The sequence below is a fragment of the Podarcis gaigeae genome (assembly GCF_964106915.1).
Source record: "Podarcis gaigeae genome assembly, chromosome: 16".
NCBI classification, from domain to species: domain Eukaryota; kingdom Metazoa; phylum Chordata; class Lepidosauria; order Squamata; family Lacertidae; genus Podarcis; species Podarcis gaigeae.
In genome coordinates, this window is record NC_139693.1 from 30,239,597 (window position 1) to 30,257,184 (window position 17,588).

At 46.0% G+C, this 17,588-nt stretch overlaps 1 protein-coding gene across 2 annotated transcripts in view; it reads left to right on the forward strand.

Moving 5' to 3' along the window:
- TBX1 (T-box transcription factor 1) overlaps positions 1 to 17,121 on the forward strand; it is a 45,507-nt gene extending 28,386 nt beyond the window's left edge. Inside the window, exons 5-9 of one of the 2 annotated variants that reach the window (XM_083717273.1) lie at positions 550 to 705; positions 7,446 to 7,513; positions 7,838 to 7,938; positions 12,893 to 12,955; positions 16,236 to 17,121. In XM_083717273.1, the coding sequence (XP_083573399.1) occupies positions 550 to 705; positions 7,446 to 7,513; positions 7,838 to 7,938; positions 12,893 to 12,955; positions 16,236 to 16,672 (825 nt within the window). In that variant the 3' untranslated portion in view covers positions 16,673 to 17,121. The remainder of the gene's footprint in view (positions 1 to 549; positions 706 to 7,445; positions 7,514 to 7,837; positions 7,939 to 12,892; positions 12,956 to 16,235) is intronic. The other variant, XM_083717274.1, reaches the window with a different exon arrangement.
- Positions 17,122 to 17,588: the final 467 nt, after the last annotated feature.

The following is a 17,588-nucleotide window of genomic DNA, read 5'->3' on the forward strand; positions in this document are numbered from 1 at the left end:
CAGTAGCTAACTGGCAGCCAGGACAGTTTTCTCAGCAATGGCATTGATATTCTGCTCCAGATTTCTTTTTTTCATTTTTTTTTTTGGGGGGGGGAAGACGACAGTGATTTCATTAATAAATCCACCCAAATGATTTACATTGCACACCAGTAGGCCTTGTCGAGTCCTCCTGCAGTCCAGATGTCTCCTCAAAGTTAGGGGTGCACAGACTGACCCCCCTCACCCCCAGTCTGCCCCCTCTGCGACATGGTATACTTCAGCTAGGTAATTTGAAACTCTGTATTTAATGGTTTTATTGGGGGGGGTATGGACTTTTCAGATGGGAATGTGAATTGCTTCACATACTTCAAAATATGGTAAGAAGCCAACCCTGCTGTGCTGGGGGGGGATTTCCTATCAAGTAGGGGCCCAGACGTCTGCCCCAAAGCCTTGCCCCCGATTGGCACCGCTGTCAGTTTCCTGCGTGGGACCCTTCTTGCCTCTCTGCGTTCCATCTTGGTGTCGTAGAATGACTCAGTTATGATCTCCCTTGCTCGTTTTATCATCCAGATCATTTTGAACTCCATGCACAGATACCAGCCCCGCTTCCACGTGGTCTACGTGGATCCTAGGAAAGACAGCGAGAAATACGCGGAAGAGAACTATAAGACTTTTGTCTTCGAGGAGACCCGCTTCACTGCAGTGACCGCCTACCAGAACCATCGGGTGAGTATCTGGAGTTCATTATTGAGACACAAACCTTCCGTCCAGTACTTCATTTATCAGCAAAAGAAAAGAAAAAGCACCTTTCCCAACCTTCTCTTCGAGCCACATGATGGATGGAGAGCCGGAAAAGAGAAGGCAGGAGAGAGAGACAGAGAGAGAGACAGAGAGAGAGAGAGAGAGAGAGAGAGAGAGAGAGAGAGAGAGAGAGAGAGATTGTTAAGAGTGGTCAATCAACTGATAGGTTTTTTTAAAACAAAAAAACACCAGCAGCCACAAAACAACTATCCATAAAGTGCTTTAAGGTGACGTGTCCCCAGTTAAATCAGCTCAGATGTGATGAGACTACACAGATGGGATCAAACTGGTTGAGATGCAAAAATTGCTTGCAGACTCCTTCGGAAGAAATGTATGAAATGCATTGCATAAGTTGGGCTCCAAAACCAATCTCCCCCCTCCCCCCCAAAAAAAACCAAGGAGGCAAACCTAAAAAGGTACTAAATGAAATTACATTTGCAAGTGCTCTCCAGTTTCTCCTCCTACTATTATTACAATTACAATTTCTATTACTATTACTACTATTACTGTTACTATTTTAATGTATATACAAAACAGGCCTCTAGGCAGATATTATGGCCAGCACATTTTGAGTATAACAAGCTCTTCATCCAAGGCAGTTAAAATAATTCAGAAATTATTATTCAATCAGTTTCATAAAATGAAGAGATGTTAACAGTCATGCCATATATATACATGCATCATAATAATAATAATAATAATAATAATAATAATAATAATAATAAACCTTTATTGTCACTACACCACCTGTGTGCAGTGAAATTAAATGAGCCCCCCCCATACACTCCGTCTTGTTCACACTCAGAAGTAAGTCTCATTGAGTTCAATGCGGCTTATTCCCAGGTTCAGGAATTACAGGTTACACACTCCGCTAACCCAGAAATAGTGCTTCAGGTTAAGAACTTTGCTTCAGGATGAGAACATAAATCATGCTCCGGCAGCGCGGCAGCAGCAGGAGGCCCCATTAGCTAAAGTGGTGCTTCAGGTTAATAACAGTTTCAGGTTAAGAACGGACCTCCGGAATGAATTAAGTACTTAATCTGAGGTACCACTGTATTCAGAAGGAGGAACAGGGGCAGATATGCTATCAATAAGCCCTATGACAGGAGTTAAAAGGGGTTGGTTTCCCCCTCCCCCCCTTTTATTTTGTAGAACTAGGGTGTTGCAGGAGGAAGATTTGGGATGAATCAACAGCAGTGTTCCGGGAATGGAATTTCCTCATGTGTCATCTGGATCCAACCCACAGTCTACAAACCAATTGGAAATTGTTGTTGTTATATTTTATTTTGTCATCTGCCCTTCACTCGGGTCCCAGGGCTGGTTACAACAATTTAAAATGCAACAATTAAAAACATTTCATTGCAACACATTCACAAAAATAGGGTAGATCCTTTTTTTTAAAAAAAAAGGCATCTCAGGTGTCAAAGGCCGAGGAAAAGAGGCGATTTTCAGATTAGCAATGTGGATTAAAAGCAAAATGTATATTCCCACCCACTTCAAAGGCAGTAGTGTTTTTGACATAGATCTTGTTGAAGTGGCTCACTAAGCAGTAGCTATGAAAATATGGCCCTAAATAGATTTGTGAAGCAAAAGTGGCCAGTCTAGCACACCTGGAACATTTACCCCCCTTGGCTTGATCCTAAAGCAAATTGAGATGAGAAAGTCCAAATCTAAAATATTGCGGTGGTAAAACTACAATTCGTAAAGCATAAAACAGCACTTGTTTGCTCTGGATCATGGAAAGATGCAGCTAAATCCCTCAAACCATAATTTGTTAACAAAACAGATTAAAGTCCTAAAACAAAATGTTCCAGCTTCTTCAGCTACTCTGATGGCTTTAAGACTTTGATATCTCTGGGTTTTTTTAGTCACTGCTAATATAGCTATGGATGCATATTTGTCTTACATGTTTCACGTATGTGTCATGCTCCCTAGATAATCCCATGGCTTTGAATGGAGGTCTTTGGGAAATATGGCAACTGTGAATTGCTGGATTTCAGCTTAGAAGCACACCGGTCCAATTTAGCAGTGATTTAATAAGAACAGCCGTTAATAACTTCCATCCACAAACCAGTAACAACACAGCGCTTGGACCCAACCAGTTCAGACATCTCCCCAGCGCGCTCGCTTAGATGTTGTTTCTGTTGCACACACTGTAAATATTTCTAGTTACAGGTAGGTAGCCGTGTTGGTCTGCCGTAGTCGAAACAAAATACCAAAATTCCTTCCGGTAGCACCTTAGAGACCAACTAAGTTTGTTATTGGTGTGCATGCTCATACCAATAACAAACTTAGTTGGTCTCTAAGGTGCTACTGGAAGGAACTGTAAATATTGTTAGGATCAGTATAAGCTCTCTTAAACACAAATCAAGCAAGCTTGTTTTCTGCTGTTCCAGAGGATAGGACCTGAACCAATGTATTCAAATGGCAAGAGATTGTGACTAAACATTAGGAATAACTTTCTGACGGTAAGAGCTGTTTGGCAGTGGAACTGATGGCCTCGAAAGGTTGTGGACCTTTCACAGGAGGTTGGATGGCCATCTGCCAGGGATCCTTTAGTTGTGATTCCTGCGTTGCAGGGGGGGTGGACTAGATGCCCCTGGGGTGCCTTCCAAAATAGCAATACTTTATAGTCCCACCACCAACTCCAAGTTAATTGCACAGACTGTGAGTTGTACCCAACTGTCCTCAGATTAGACTCATGAAAATCAATGGATATAAGTTGGCCATAGCCATGTGTTTTATTTGCAATGGGTCAACTCTGAGTAGGATTAGCACTAGGTAAGACCCCAGGTCTCTTTCTTGACATTACAGCTCCTGAGTTCATAATCTTAAAACCACCACAACAGGGAACAGCTTATACCACTGAGTTTAATAAAACTAGACTGGAAAGAAACTTGAATTTGGGTTTATCAAAGTACTACTATTGAGTCTTTCTACCTGTGAGACTATGGGACGCAGGTGGCACTGTGGGTTAAACCACAGAGCCTAGGACTTGCCGATCAGAAGGTCAGCAATTTGAATCCCTGCGACGGGGTGAGCTCCCGTTGCTCGTTCCCTGCTCCTGCCAACCTAGCAGTTCGAAAGCACGTCAAAGTGCAAGTAGATAAATAGGTACTGCTCCGGCGGGAAGGTAAACGGTGTTTCAGTGCACTGCTCTGGTTCACCAAAAGCGGCTTAGTCATGCTGGCCACATGACCCAGAAGCTGTACGCCGGCTCCCTTGGCCAATAAAGCGAGATGAGCGCCGCAACCCCAGAGTCGGTCACGACTGGACCTAATGGTCAGGGGTTCCTTTACCTTTACTGCCTATGAGACTGTGTACAGAAAGATGAGGAGCACTTGTAGAGGATTTGCAGCAACTTCATAATGCCCTAATTCACAGCGTCCCCTTGCAGCGAGGGGAACCATGATAGATGAGAAGAGGTTTGACACTGGATTGTGTTTGCAGTGCAGACAAGCCTATCACCAGAGCTACTGAGAGGAGGATCCGTAATGGACTGTGAGAGTCGGCCCGTTGCTTTTTGTTCTACTCAACTCTTTCTACAGGGCTGACAGAGTCCTCTGGCTGAATAATCTGCATTCAGCTTTTTGAGCCTCAAAGCAAGTTGTGTAGACTGCCTAGGGAGTTGCCCTTCTCCTCTTTCTGCTGCAGCAGTTCATCTGCTAAGCCGGTCCCTTGGTTTCTGAAGGAATTTGATCATCCTGGGAGGCCTTGAAGTATTATCTCTCCCCCCCCCCCCAAGCTGGCAAGGGTTCCATGTTTTGCCTTAAAGAAAACCTCCCACAAAAATGTCCTGAATATCAGTGAGACATCACAGCTTGTATAAACCTAAGCCTCAAGCACTGTCTGAGGTACTGCAGGAAACGCACCACCAAGGTGGTAAAAACTGGTAAGCCGAAAAGCTCCTCTTGGGGGAGGTCTCTGTTTTATCTGGACTTGCTCTGCAGAACCGTAGAACTCAATATGGCATAAAACATGAGTTGCCTTTCGGAAGTACAGACTAGAATATCGATTCTGGGGTTTCTTGTGTGAGAGATTTGTTTTTTATATACTCTAAATACCCACTTCCTTGCCAAAATAAATATTGATGTGGTCCATAAGCCGTTGGTTTAACTGATAATCAGCCAATGAACACATTAACCACCCCAAAGGTACCTTGAATCCGAGAATCCATTTTAAATGGTCATCCCATTCCAACCATTAATGGATTAGCTGCCTGTATTGCTTAGTTAGGAGGAGAAACTCAAGCTTCACCCATTTCCCCTATATGAAAGCGTTTCCTTTGTAAAGAAATCAGGATGTGTAAAACAGTATCAAGACAGTTGGGCTGAATATCTACTCTTTGTCACTGCAGCATCACACAAGGTTACAACTGATGACACACAGTGCCACCATGAATCCTGCACATCAACACTTTGCTGACAATCCTAAAGCGTGCTTGCCTGGGAGCAAGCCCTACTGAACACAGTGGGACTTACTTCTGAGAAAACACGCACAGGATTGCTCTGTTGTGCTGCAATCCCATACGTATGAACCCACAGAACTCGGTGGGACTTACTTCTGAGCAGGTGTGTACAGGACCACACAGCTGGAAGTCCCTCTGAATCCGTGGGTTCTAATCTGATCTGCAAATGCTACAATTTGCCTATGTGCGTGTGTGTAAACCTGTATTGCTGCTGATAGTCTTTTTGTTTATGACTCAATTCTAAGAAACAAGAGTAGTATTACTCATACTGCTAAAGAATATGGAACTCTGGGCCTGTAAATTTTCATCCCCCCCCTAAAAAGAATAAGATCAGAAGTGAAGCAGGCGGGGGGGGTGGGCAGAGGGGGAGAGGTTCCGCAATTGCTGTTCTGACAACGTCTGAAAATAACCTTCATGGGAGCCAAGTGCGGTGCCTTTAAGAGACTTCTCTGCCCCCCACCTCCCGACTGGCATTTATCTGATGGCTTGGGACAGCTGCTCCTTCTCTTCTGCTTTCTATCAGTTTGACCTCTAAGGCTGGAACTGTCACTGAGGGGCTTAAAGTTTGTTTTTCAACCCATTCCGGAAACTCACAATCACATACTTTATCCTTGGATTCGCTTAAATATGGGGGGGTGGGGGGGGGAGAGAGAATGCCCTGTCTTTCTCCCTGGTGAATGAAACAAATACAGGATTGCTCTTGTGGTGATGGGATGGTTTGGCAGAGGAGGGGGTGGGGTGGAGGGGAGGCATATGAAGTGACGTCTTCTTTCAAGTTTATTTGCATTTCAGACAGATCAATGTATGTTGGGGGGTGGGGGGGTGGGTCTGCCTTTCCCTGGTGCCCCAAATTAGCGTTAGCACAGAGTACAATTTTGCATTTGGGAGCAGCCATGTGGTTGAACTTCCAAGGCATAGAGGGAGAGAGAGAAATTTGCCTGTAACAATTTTCGAAACATCCCTGGGACCCAGTATTAGGGATGCGGGAGAAATGTGATTCGGTTCACATTAATTATGACACACACACAAAAGAAAAATGAATCAAGTACGTATAGCTCAGAAGAATATATTACAATAAGAAAACAAGGATTTATTGCAACACATGACAGAATCTGATTCCCTCGCATTATTTCGATCTGTGTCTGTATGATATTCCATATTTCTGCTGTGGTCGTCCTTCCTTCCTTCCTTCCTTCCTTCCTTCCTTCCTTCCTTCCTTCCTTCCTTCCTTTCTTCTTCTTCTTCTTCTTCTTCTTCTTCTTCTTCTTCTTCTTCTTCTTCTTCTTCTTCTTCCATCTCATGTCAAATTCTTTTTTTAAAAAAACACCCAACTCGTTTTTTCTGGTGTCCCTACTTTGCTGGTGCCCATATCACATGCATAGAATGCTTATTGGGTAATCCAGCACTGTACATTCCCCTCCCAATCCTGGACACACACACACACACACACACACACACACACACACACACACCACAGACATGCTGTACTTGGTGTGCTGTACATCTCTAGGCTGCAACAACACAGCCATAACTAAAAGTGTTTAAATCCCATTAGTTGGAGCAAGATGCATATGTGCTCAACTCTCTGGCATGAAACCCAATGTGGATTTCAAGTGCTTAATGTGCCCTGTGCATACCAGGCTGGGGTGGATCCTATTCAGTGTTCTCTCTTAAAAGGTACAAAAATCTTTTATTTAGGAGTGAAGAAGGAAAACCATGCTATGATCAAAATGCGCTCAGAATAAAGGGAGCTGCAAATAAACAAACCCTATGTAGTTTCTGAGAGTTAGTTCTTTGAGCGGGTTTTGTGCCCAACATTCAGCCAGTTTCACTGAGGGGAGCTGACAGTGGCTCATAAATAGCTTTGCATACAGAAGTTCCCCGGGTCAATTCCTTGCATATTCAGTGTAAAACAGAAGTGGGGAACCTATGATCCTACTGAGGATGCTGGTATGGACTACAACTCCCATCATCCCTCATCATTGACCATGCTAGATTGAGCTGATGGAAACTGGAGTCCAACATGTTCCTCACCCCCAATTTTATGGTGTGGCATGCTTTGGAACAATTGATATAGGATTAAACAGAGCAACATGCCCTTTCGAGGACCTGGGGATTCCACCCTCTTGGTTAGTGTGACATTGTTGTTCCTTAATGGCTCTTGACGTCTTTCCTTTCCTTGAACCTCTCTCTTCAGATAACCCAGCTAAAGATTGCCAGCAACCCTTTTGCAAAAGGATTCCGGGACTGTGATCCAGAAGACTGGTAAGGATGTTTTTCTTCCCTTCCTCTGCTAAGGTCCTGGTTCATCCTAGGTTTGGATTCAAACATGTCCCTGGTGTAGAGAGCAAGGGAAGATGGAGCTGGAGTCCATTTGGAGCGCTACCTCAACTTCAAGGGAAATCGGGGGTGCTGAGATTTGGGAAGCCTTATTTAGATTGTGTCTTGGAGAATTGGGTTGGTTGCTTGGCTGGCTGGCTGGCTGGCTGGACTGATTATCCACATAACGTCTTGCTGTGTGTATTCATTATTCAGAGCCCATTATTCCTTTGAAAAGTCTAAACTCTGTCCACTCTTTTCCCACATTAGGCCCAGGAATCACCGGCCCGGAGCCCTGCCTCTCATGAGTGCTTTTGCCAGATCTAGAAATCCAGTATCTTCCCCTGTGCACCAGAATGGGACCGAGAAAGGTGAGTCTATGTCGCAATGGTAGGAAACCTCCTGCATTCAGGGCAGCTGTGGCTTGTTATGGAAGATTTAAAAACTCAACCTAAGAACAGAGAAGGTCCATAGCTGAGTAGTAGGCTGACAGCTTTGTATGCAGAAGGTCCAACCAGGTAGATCTGGGAATATCCCTGGCCTGAAATCCCAATAGCCTACTGCAGGTTCATGTAGACAGTACTGAGCTAGGTGGACCAATGTTCTGATAGCAAACAGTTTCCCATGTTCCTCCTAATGTAAGAGCAGCCCCTGCTTGGATTAGCCCCCCATTTAGTTATTGCAGCGGCTAAACAGATGCACCATGCAGTGGTGTAGCGTGGGGGGTGCAGGAGGGGCCGGCCGCACCGGGCGCAACATCTGGGGGTTAGGGTTAGGGGGCGCAAATCCATGGGTTAGGGGGTGCAAATTACTTGCCTTGCCCCGGGTTCTGACAACCCACACTACGCCACTGGCACCATGGCAAGCCAGCAAGCAGGAAATGAGTACAGTAGCCGTCTCCTTGCTTTTGAATGATTCCCAGCAACCGGTATTGATAGAAGAGGCCGAGATTATCAATTGCTACTAGCCATGGTGGATATACACATCACTGCCTCCAAGTATACTAGCCACTGGGGAACAACTGCAGGAGAGGGTGAATGCCCTCATGTTCTGATTGTGGGGTTCTTGGGTGAATCTGGCTGGCTCACTGAGAAAGAAAAAAAAGACTGGACTAGACAGACCTTTAGCCTGAATGCAGCAAGGCTTTGGACAAATTCCAGTGGAGTGGTCATGATAAGATGCAATCCCAGGACACCTGGGAGAACATCCCAGGAGCCATAGAGGTTGGATGGTCATCTGTCATGGATGCTTTAGCTGAGATTCCTGCCTTGCAGAAGGTTGGATGAGATGAACCTCAGGGTCCCGGCCAACTCTACAGTTCTATGATTCTTTATCAGGTTCTCTCTCCAGCACCATGCAAGGTTAAGCCAAGGAAATTTGTTGCCTGATGTGAAGGACAATATCAAACCCACCTCCCCAATTCCACTTTATAGACTGAAAGCTGAATCTTCAATGCAGGCAACAGGACATTGTCTACTGCAACAGAAGGCAGCACGTTAACTTAGCAGGTGCAGGACTTGCCAGGCTTGGCACACAACAGTGTCCTCCAACACCTCCTCACTGCTCCCTGACCCCTGGCATCTGCTCCCTGAAGCATCCACCTCACAGGAAGCTGCCTTATAGTGAGCCAAACCATTGGTCCATCAAGCTCAGAATTACTACACTGCCTGGCAGTGGGTCTCTCCCAGCCCTACCTGGAGATGCCATGGATTGAGTCTGGGACAGGTCAGACTATTTGTTCATCTAGCCCTAGACTGTCTGCTCTCACTGGCAGTGGCTCTTTGGGGTTTCAGGCATAGAGATCTTCCCCCTCATTTGCTACCTGAGGTCCTTTTTTAAACTGGGACATTCTGCAAGCAAAGTGCCTGCTCCATCCAGGGGTGAACGAAGGCGTTGTGACACCCGTGGCAGAGCGTTGCTACATAGGGCGTATGTGCGGTGTTCCTACGTACGACGCATGCGGCGTACGTAGCAACAACACACATGAGCTGTACTTAGCAGCTTGCTCCAGCCCATGCGGATAGTGCCAGGATCCCCTGCTTGCAGCTGCAGCAGCGAACGGAGGATCTTCCACATGCAGCAGCGGCACGATGGCTGCTCGTGCCGCTGCGGGGTGCCTTCTTGTCACCCCCGCAGACATCTGTGTTGCAAAGAGAACGTCAGCAATGTCTAGGCAACACGGTGACCATGTACATACACAATAGACAATCTTTATAGAATTCCTTCAATCCACAACAAGTACAAAATGAAATCTTTAGTCTCAAAGTCTCTGAAAATCTTTAAATGAAGCGAGGTACCAGACTTTGTACGATGAGAGACAAGCTGTGAAGCTTTGTGTATTCAGCAAATATGATGTCCAACACTGAACAGGGATTCCGGATATTGACTACTGTTTCGTAGAATTCACAGCTTGTCTTTCATCGTACAAAGCCTGGTACCTCGCTTCATTTAAAGATTTTAAGAGACTTTGAGACTAAAGATTTCATTTTGTACTTGTTATGGTTTGAAGGAATTCTATAAAGATTGTCTATAGCGTATGCACATGGTCATCGTGTTGCCTAGACATTGCTGACCCCTGCAGACATGGCACCCGGAGCACACCGCCCTACCCCCCACTCCCATTGCGACGCCACTGGCTCCATCACTGAGCTTTGGCCCTTCCCCAGATTCCCAACTGCCCACAGCAGAGGCAAATGTGCGCCCCTACCTGGAGAGACTGGGGATTAAACGTGGGACCTTCTGCAGGCAAAGCATATGCTCTTCCTCTGAGCTGTGACCCTTCTCCCCATAGAAAAAGAGGATACTGTATCTCACTCTTCCTGATGGCCAATAATGGGTAAATGTGGGAAGAGTCGTTCAAGCGCTGCAAGTCACTTCGTTGGAACAAGGGACGGCCATAGTAAGAGTTAGGGATTCCACCCTCCACACGAAGCTCTAAGTGTGCGCTTGGCTTTAAGTGGTGTGATGCAAAGGAGCCTTAAATTAAATGTGATTAGCAGCCAGATCCACTGACTAGTCGAGGCACAGTGCCTGGAGATTTGCCAGTCTGGTTTATAGTCTTACAAGAAAAACATCTTGCTCACAAAAGAGAAAGCGTCTGAGTTACTAGCAGAGCTTCAGCAGGAGGAAGCTTCTACTTCTTTATTTCCCTTCTGCTGGCTGATCTGGTTATTCTTCTGGGGTTTTGCTGCTAATGCCCACGGCTGCAGAAACCACCCCAAGCACTTACTTGCTCAGGTGGCAAACTTCACAATAGGCTGTTTATCCTATTTAAGCAAGTGGGGCTCACTGCCTCTTCCTCAATCCAATAGTTTCTATCTAGTGGCCTCAATGCGCCTGAGAAAAACAGGTTTCCACAAGCAAAGCTTTCTGTATTAGGTGCACAGAATTCTTCTGCTCTGCAGGCATGAGAGACCACTATCAAAAAATGCTGGAAAGGGTAACCAGGCTCTCGAGCAGTAGGTGAATGAATCTGGATCACACCCTCCCTCCACCTGGCTTCTGGAGTCCCATTCCAAATCGCCCTCCCTCACTCCAGCCTCTGCGATTTACACTTTAAAAGCCAGCCACAGAGTTGCCAATTGCATGGATGGTCTCGTGCATTTAGTTCAAGCCTTTGGGAGAATGACTTAAAGAACTACTGAATTAAAATTTAAAGGGGAGGTCTGGGAGGGCACCCGAACACATAACCCATACTGCCCCGGGATTCTAGTGGTTGATATATTGTCCCTGTGTGCCTGAGCAAAACATTTCAGAGTTCCCTTTAAGTACAGAACTATGGAATGTCCCGCAAACAGAGACTCTGCAGGCACCTTCAACCTTCAAATGCCTGCAAAAAACTTTTTTGCTATTCCACCAGGCTTACGCAGAGAATTAAGAGCACATCTTAATTCCATGATAGTTAGCTGAATGATCTCTAATGGTCTAATGGTCTCTAATTTTAAATTTGTTGTGCGTTTTCATTATACAGTGGTACCTCAGGTTACATACGCTTCAGGTTACATATGCTTCAGGTTACAGACTCCGCTAACCCATAAATAGTACCTCGGGTTAAGAACTTTGCTTCAGGATGAGAACAGAAATCGTGCAGCAGCAGCAGGAGGCCCCATTAACTAAAGTGGTCTTCAGGTTAAGAACAGTTTCAGGTTAAGAACGGACCTGAATTAAGTAATTAGCCCGAGGTACATAGATATTTTCGTAAACCACTTTGATGTTTTCTTATGATATAACAAATAAATAAATAAATATTCCCTGGATGTCAATGATCCTCTCAATTTTAGACAGAGTCCAGAGGGTGGGGAACTGCAGTTTATAAAATATTTATATCAGGTATGATGAATACTTTAATCTGGAGCCAATAGTGACTGTTATTTGCACCATGTAAGGCTTTAACAGGGCAACCCAAGGAATGGCACACAGTTCAGAAGTCTGGGATTTTCATTTACCTGGGGGCAAGTCCCATTGAACCCAATCAAGCTTCCTTCTGAGTAGACATGTACAGGATACAGTGCAACTATCTGAATTTGGGTGAATTTGATTTTGGCTATTAATTAGTATTTTTTTTAAAAAAAATGTGCATAGAACAAATTTGTTGGTTTGATATTATTATTTATTAGATGCATGTAACCACCCATTGGTAAATGTTCCCTGCATAGTTGACAAACAAAATAATGTCAGCAGTTTTATGTAAAGGATTAGTGCAATGCCATCATTATTTTCATAAACCTACAATGATGCCCGAAGAAACAATTGCTAATTCAAAAACGAGAATCTGAAGTTTGATTGAACCAAATCACATATTTTAACGACATGTCATATATATTCTCGAATACAAAGCAAAAAAGTTAACATTATGTCATCAAATGACAAACACAGCAAAACCAAACCTAATCAAAACTTAACAGCTAACAATATAAATATTTAATGGTAATGTATTTAACATATTAAATTTAACATAATTTATTTATTTATTTAACATTTAACATATTTAATTGTGAAATTGAAGGATGTTGCTCAAAGGCAGACTCTGTTCCAGTGCATGTGTACTCCAAATAAAGCCTATTGAATTCAATGGAATATTATCAGTTAAGTATGCATAGAAGTGCATAAGCAACTCAGAGTAATGGCAAGGAGAGTCGTGGCATGTTAAAGATTAACAGAAGTCGTTATGGCATTCACTTGGGCTAGAGTCCACTTCATTGGATATATGTCTGTTTGTCCGTATACATAAACACATACTGTCCTGCATCCGATATATAAAGATAAGAACATTTATTGGCATCTATTGAATTTTGGCCCCTCCAATTTTATGTCTTAAATTTGCAGACCAATCCTATGTGTGTGCACCCACAAGTAAGTCCTTCTGTGTTCAATGGGACCTACTTCCAAGTAAGTATCTACAGCTTGCAGCTGTGCAACCTGATTCTATGCATATTTTACTCAGAATTAAGTCCCATTATACTTGATGGAAGGGACGCGGGTGGTGCTGTGGTCTAAACCACAGAGCCTAGGACTTGCCGATCAGAAGGTCGGCGGTTCGAATCCCTGCAATGGGGTGAGCTCCCGTTGTTCAATCCCTGCTCCTGCCCACCTAGCAGTTCAAAAGCACATCAAGTGCAAGTAGATAAATAGGTACCACTCTGACGGGAAGGTAAACGGCGTTTCCATGCACTGCTCTGGTTTGCCAGAAGCGGCTTAGTCATGCTGGCCACATGACCCGGTAAAACTGTCTGTGGACAAACGTCGGCAACCTTGGCCTATAGAGCGAGATGAGCGCCGCAACCCAGAGTCGTCCGCGACTGGACCTAACGGTCAGATGTAACTTTACCTTTACACTTAGTGGGGCTTACTCCCCAGTAAGAGTGCACAGGGTTGCAGCCTTAAGGGTTTCTTTTCCTTTTCTGTTTTGCCTTGACTTTTCAAAAGCTGTACCAGTTTTTCCATTTACCGCTGCACCCCAGACTCTTTTGCCCCATTTCTTTAATTAGGGCAAAAGCTTCTTTGCAGCCACCTCTGTCCTTAGATATAGGGACGCGGGTGGCGCTGTGGGTTAAACCACAGAGCCTAGGACTTGCCGATCAGAAGGTCGGCGGTTCGAATCCCTGCGACGGGGTGAGCTCCCGTTGTTCGGTCCCTGCTCCTGCCAACCTAGCAGTTCAAAAGCACGTCAAAGTGCAAGTAGATAAATAGGTACCGCTCTGGCGGGAAGGTAAATGGCATTTCCGTGCGCTGCCAGAAGCGGCTTAGTCATGCTGGCCACATGACCCGGAAGCTGTACGCCGGCACCCTCGGCCAATAAAGCAAGATGAGTGCCGCAACCCCAAAGTCGGCCATGACTGGACCTAATGGTCAGGGGTCCCTTTACCTTTACCTGTCCTTAGATGCATTATATAAAATTGTATAGTGTATTAGCATGCACACGCACTTCAGTTTTGAAATGTTCAAAAATAATTCTAACGATAAACATAAATCCCAGGGAAACAACATAAACCAGAGGATAGAATATTTGTTTTACTTCCAGATTTCCTGCCTATGATGATGAAACTTAAAATTAGTTAGGGATTTGTTTAGTTTGGCTTCTCTTTAACCTCTGAGGCTTTCACTCTTCTCAACAATCACCTGAGTAGAGCATTTTCCATGCTCCTCTTCTTGTTCTTTAAACCAAAAGAGAAGGAGCAAGAAAACACAACCGCCAGTAGTTGTATTTAGCCTCTTGCAGGACCCCCCTAGCAAACCCATTAGGCACCTCTATTTGATTCCTTTTCCATTACCCAGAGTAAACAGTTGCGCAGAGAATCTTGGGGGTGGGGGCCTTTCCTCCCTCCCCCCAGCACACTCCAGGCCTATTAAAATAAAGAGAAGTCTCTATTTGTTTAGTGTTATACAATTGCAAAAATTTCAAGCGTGTGCAAACTTGTCACTCAACTCAGCTCTATTTATCACAGTCAGAATGCCTTGTCCCAGGAGCACAGATTTCTGCTGAACACAATGTTAAACACTTCATTTGAGCGGGGCGGGGGGCAGGAGCTGCTATCCCTGGCATTCCTCCTCTCCCTTCTGTTAACTTAAGATCGTTGAGCTAAGAAAAAACAACACACACACACACACACACACACACACACACAAAGGGCTGTCCCTTTGTTTAAGAAACGTGGTCGCACGGAACAGAGCAGTGTCTCAGTAGGTGTAGGTGTGCAGAAGCTATTTCTAAAGCTTCACCAAGAGCTTAGTAGAACATGCAAAGCAATCAATCAAAATCTCAATCTCCTCCTTTAATCATCCAGAAATAATAACTGCACTCCTTGGTTCAGAACCCTCCTCTCCCCCAAGCTTCTACAAAACAGGTGGTCACAATCTCTGGTTTAGCACTGTGTCCAGACCAGGAAGATCCCACGGCTCCCACCTGCGTTACAGGCAGAAGGCTCCAGGTAGGATTGGGAATTCCCCTGCCTGAAACCCTGGAAAGCTGCTGCCAGTCAGTGTAGACAGTACTGAGGGACCAATTGGTGCTGCTCAGCATGAGGTAGCTTCCCACGTTCCTTCGGTAATGGTTTGTTTTCCGCCAGCAAACCATGACCAGTAGCAAACAGCTTCTGTTTGTAAAAGTGCATCTTATTCTCAATCTCTCCACCGCACCCCATTTAGCACTGGGGACAGGGCATGTCTCTGGGGTGTCTTGGAGTGCTTTGAGTGTCTGGGCCCACAACTCCAAGAAAAGGAGTGGGACCATAGGTTGGCATTGTTATGTGCTTGCAGAGATCCCACTGCCCAGTGAAGGGGCTGCTGCCATTCGATGTAGTCTCTTCCTGGCTGACGTGGCCTGTTTATGTGTCCCCTCTAAGCAAGCGAGGAGCGATCAAAGTGGGAATATGTAGGAGAGTGCTTCGCATGTAATCTCTCTTCCTTCCAAGTCAGGGGTGATGGAGGCTATGCTCCACCTTCACAGCTGGAGGCAATGTACTTCCAATACCAGTTGCTAGAAACCACAGGAGGCTGGGGAAAGTCTCGCTTGTGGGTTTTCCGGTGAACATCTGGTTGGCCACTTTGAGAACAGGATTCTGTACTAGATGGGCCACACTGGCCTGATCCACCAGAACTGCTCTTACATTCTTAAGGATATTAGGCAAATCAATGGCTATCAATGGCTGCTCACCATGATGGCTATGTTCTACATGTGTTCAGCTTGTTCTATGTTCAGCTTGATCTGGCAGGACTCCTCTTCTGGTGTCAAAACGGCTTAGAAGCCAAAGAACCTGGGGCAACCATACACCTTATTTTCTAATGACGTTTCTTGACAAAAGGTCAGAACTGGGTGCCTCCGCCATATTGTCCAGGCTTTCTCTACCACTTGCTGGTAACCACAGGGATCTTGTGCTTGAATCCTGCTTGCTGCTTTCCCATCTGGTTGGCCACTGTGAGAACAGGACGCCAGACTGGATGGGCTGCTGGCCTGATCCAGTAGGTTATGTTCTTATCTGCAGCGGCGCATGTTTGCACTACAAAGGCTAAAACTATATTGGTTTGAGTTACCTGGCTTCACACTGGAGTGATGGGTCCCCTCTCTAGAAGTTAGATAGGCACCTGGAGGTGACCTGGAGTTTCCAAGCTCCCTGCCAGCCAACTGACCCTTGTGCTTTTCTCCCCCCTTCCTCTTTGGCGCCCCCTGCAGATGTGGCGGAGAGTCGTCGGGAATACGAGAGGGACGCAGCCGGCGGGACGCCACTCCACGCAGATCCTGCTCACCAGCAGCTCATGTCCCGAGTGTTGAGCCCGGCGCTCCCTGTGCCCGGTGGAGGGGGTCTAGTCCCCCTCACCAGCCCGGCAGGGAGCCGGCCCAGCCCCCCACACCACGAACTGCGGCTGGAGCCATCCACTTCGGAGCCCCTCCACCACCACCCCTACAAGCATCCGGTCTCTGCCTACGACCATTACCTGGGGGCAAAGAGCAGGCCAGCCCCCTACCCTTTGCCCAGCATCCGGGGACACAGTTACCACCACCATCACCACCACATGAATTCGGCAGCTGCCGCTGCAGCGGCTGCCGCTGCGGCCAACATGTATTCCACCGCGGGAGCTCCCACCAGCTATGACTATGGACCAAGATAACCTTCGAGACACAAGGTCCTCTAGCTTATATGACTGGCTATCTGCATGGGTTTGAACGGCTCAGTAGCATACGTTTTCAGAGAGCACTATCTTGTCAAAAGAACATCCCCTTGTATCACCTCCCCGCAAAAAAACAACAACCCTTCCCTGTTTCCATGAGGGGGTCCTTTGTCTCTTGCACACGCTTTCTACTCATCCCTTCTTGCAACGTTGGAATCGTCCTTCATGACTTGGTTTCCTTCTTCGTCCCGGAGGAGGAAATGATCAGTCTCTTGACATGCGTGATGGATGGATGGATGGAGGTTGGGACTTTACTCGGAGCATTTTGCACCGCCTGGCGCCCTGCTTGGAGGGCACCACCGTTCTCGTCCCCCCCCCCCCCGACACAGTGATTGGCAGCTGCACTTTCCTCCCTTTGCTTTATAAATGAAGCCATATGCTGTTCTGTTGCCCTCGCTGCTGTCATCATCATAACCTTTTAGTGTTTATGCAGTTGTGTACCTGCTCAGAGTGCTTGCTGAATGCTACTTGTAGCACTGCCACGGTGCAGGTAGGTCAGGTGATTGTCCCGACACGGCTGTGGACCTAAAGCGTGAGCATCAGAACAGCTCAATTTTTATTTTTGCCTGAATTTTAGCTTGCCTACCTTACCGCTCTAAGGTAGGTGACAAGCTTTATCTGTCAGCTGATATAGGTAGATGGCAGACTTCCCCAACCTGGTGTGCTCTAAGTGATTTGGACTACAACTCCCATCAGCCTTGGCACGGACAGGAGAATTAGTCCAGGACATCTGGAGGGCATTGGCTTGGGGAAGGCAGGTGTAAATCCATTAGTCAGTGTAACAGTGGGGAAGGACTATGATTCAGTGCAGAAGCCCCCCAGGTTGCATCTCAGATCAGAGGGCAGATTATGGGGA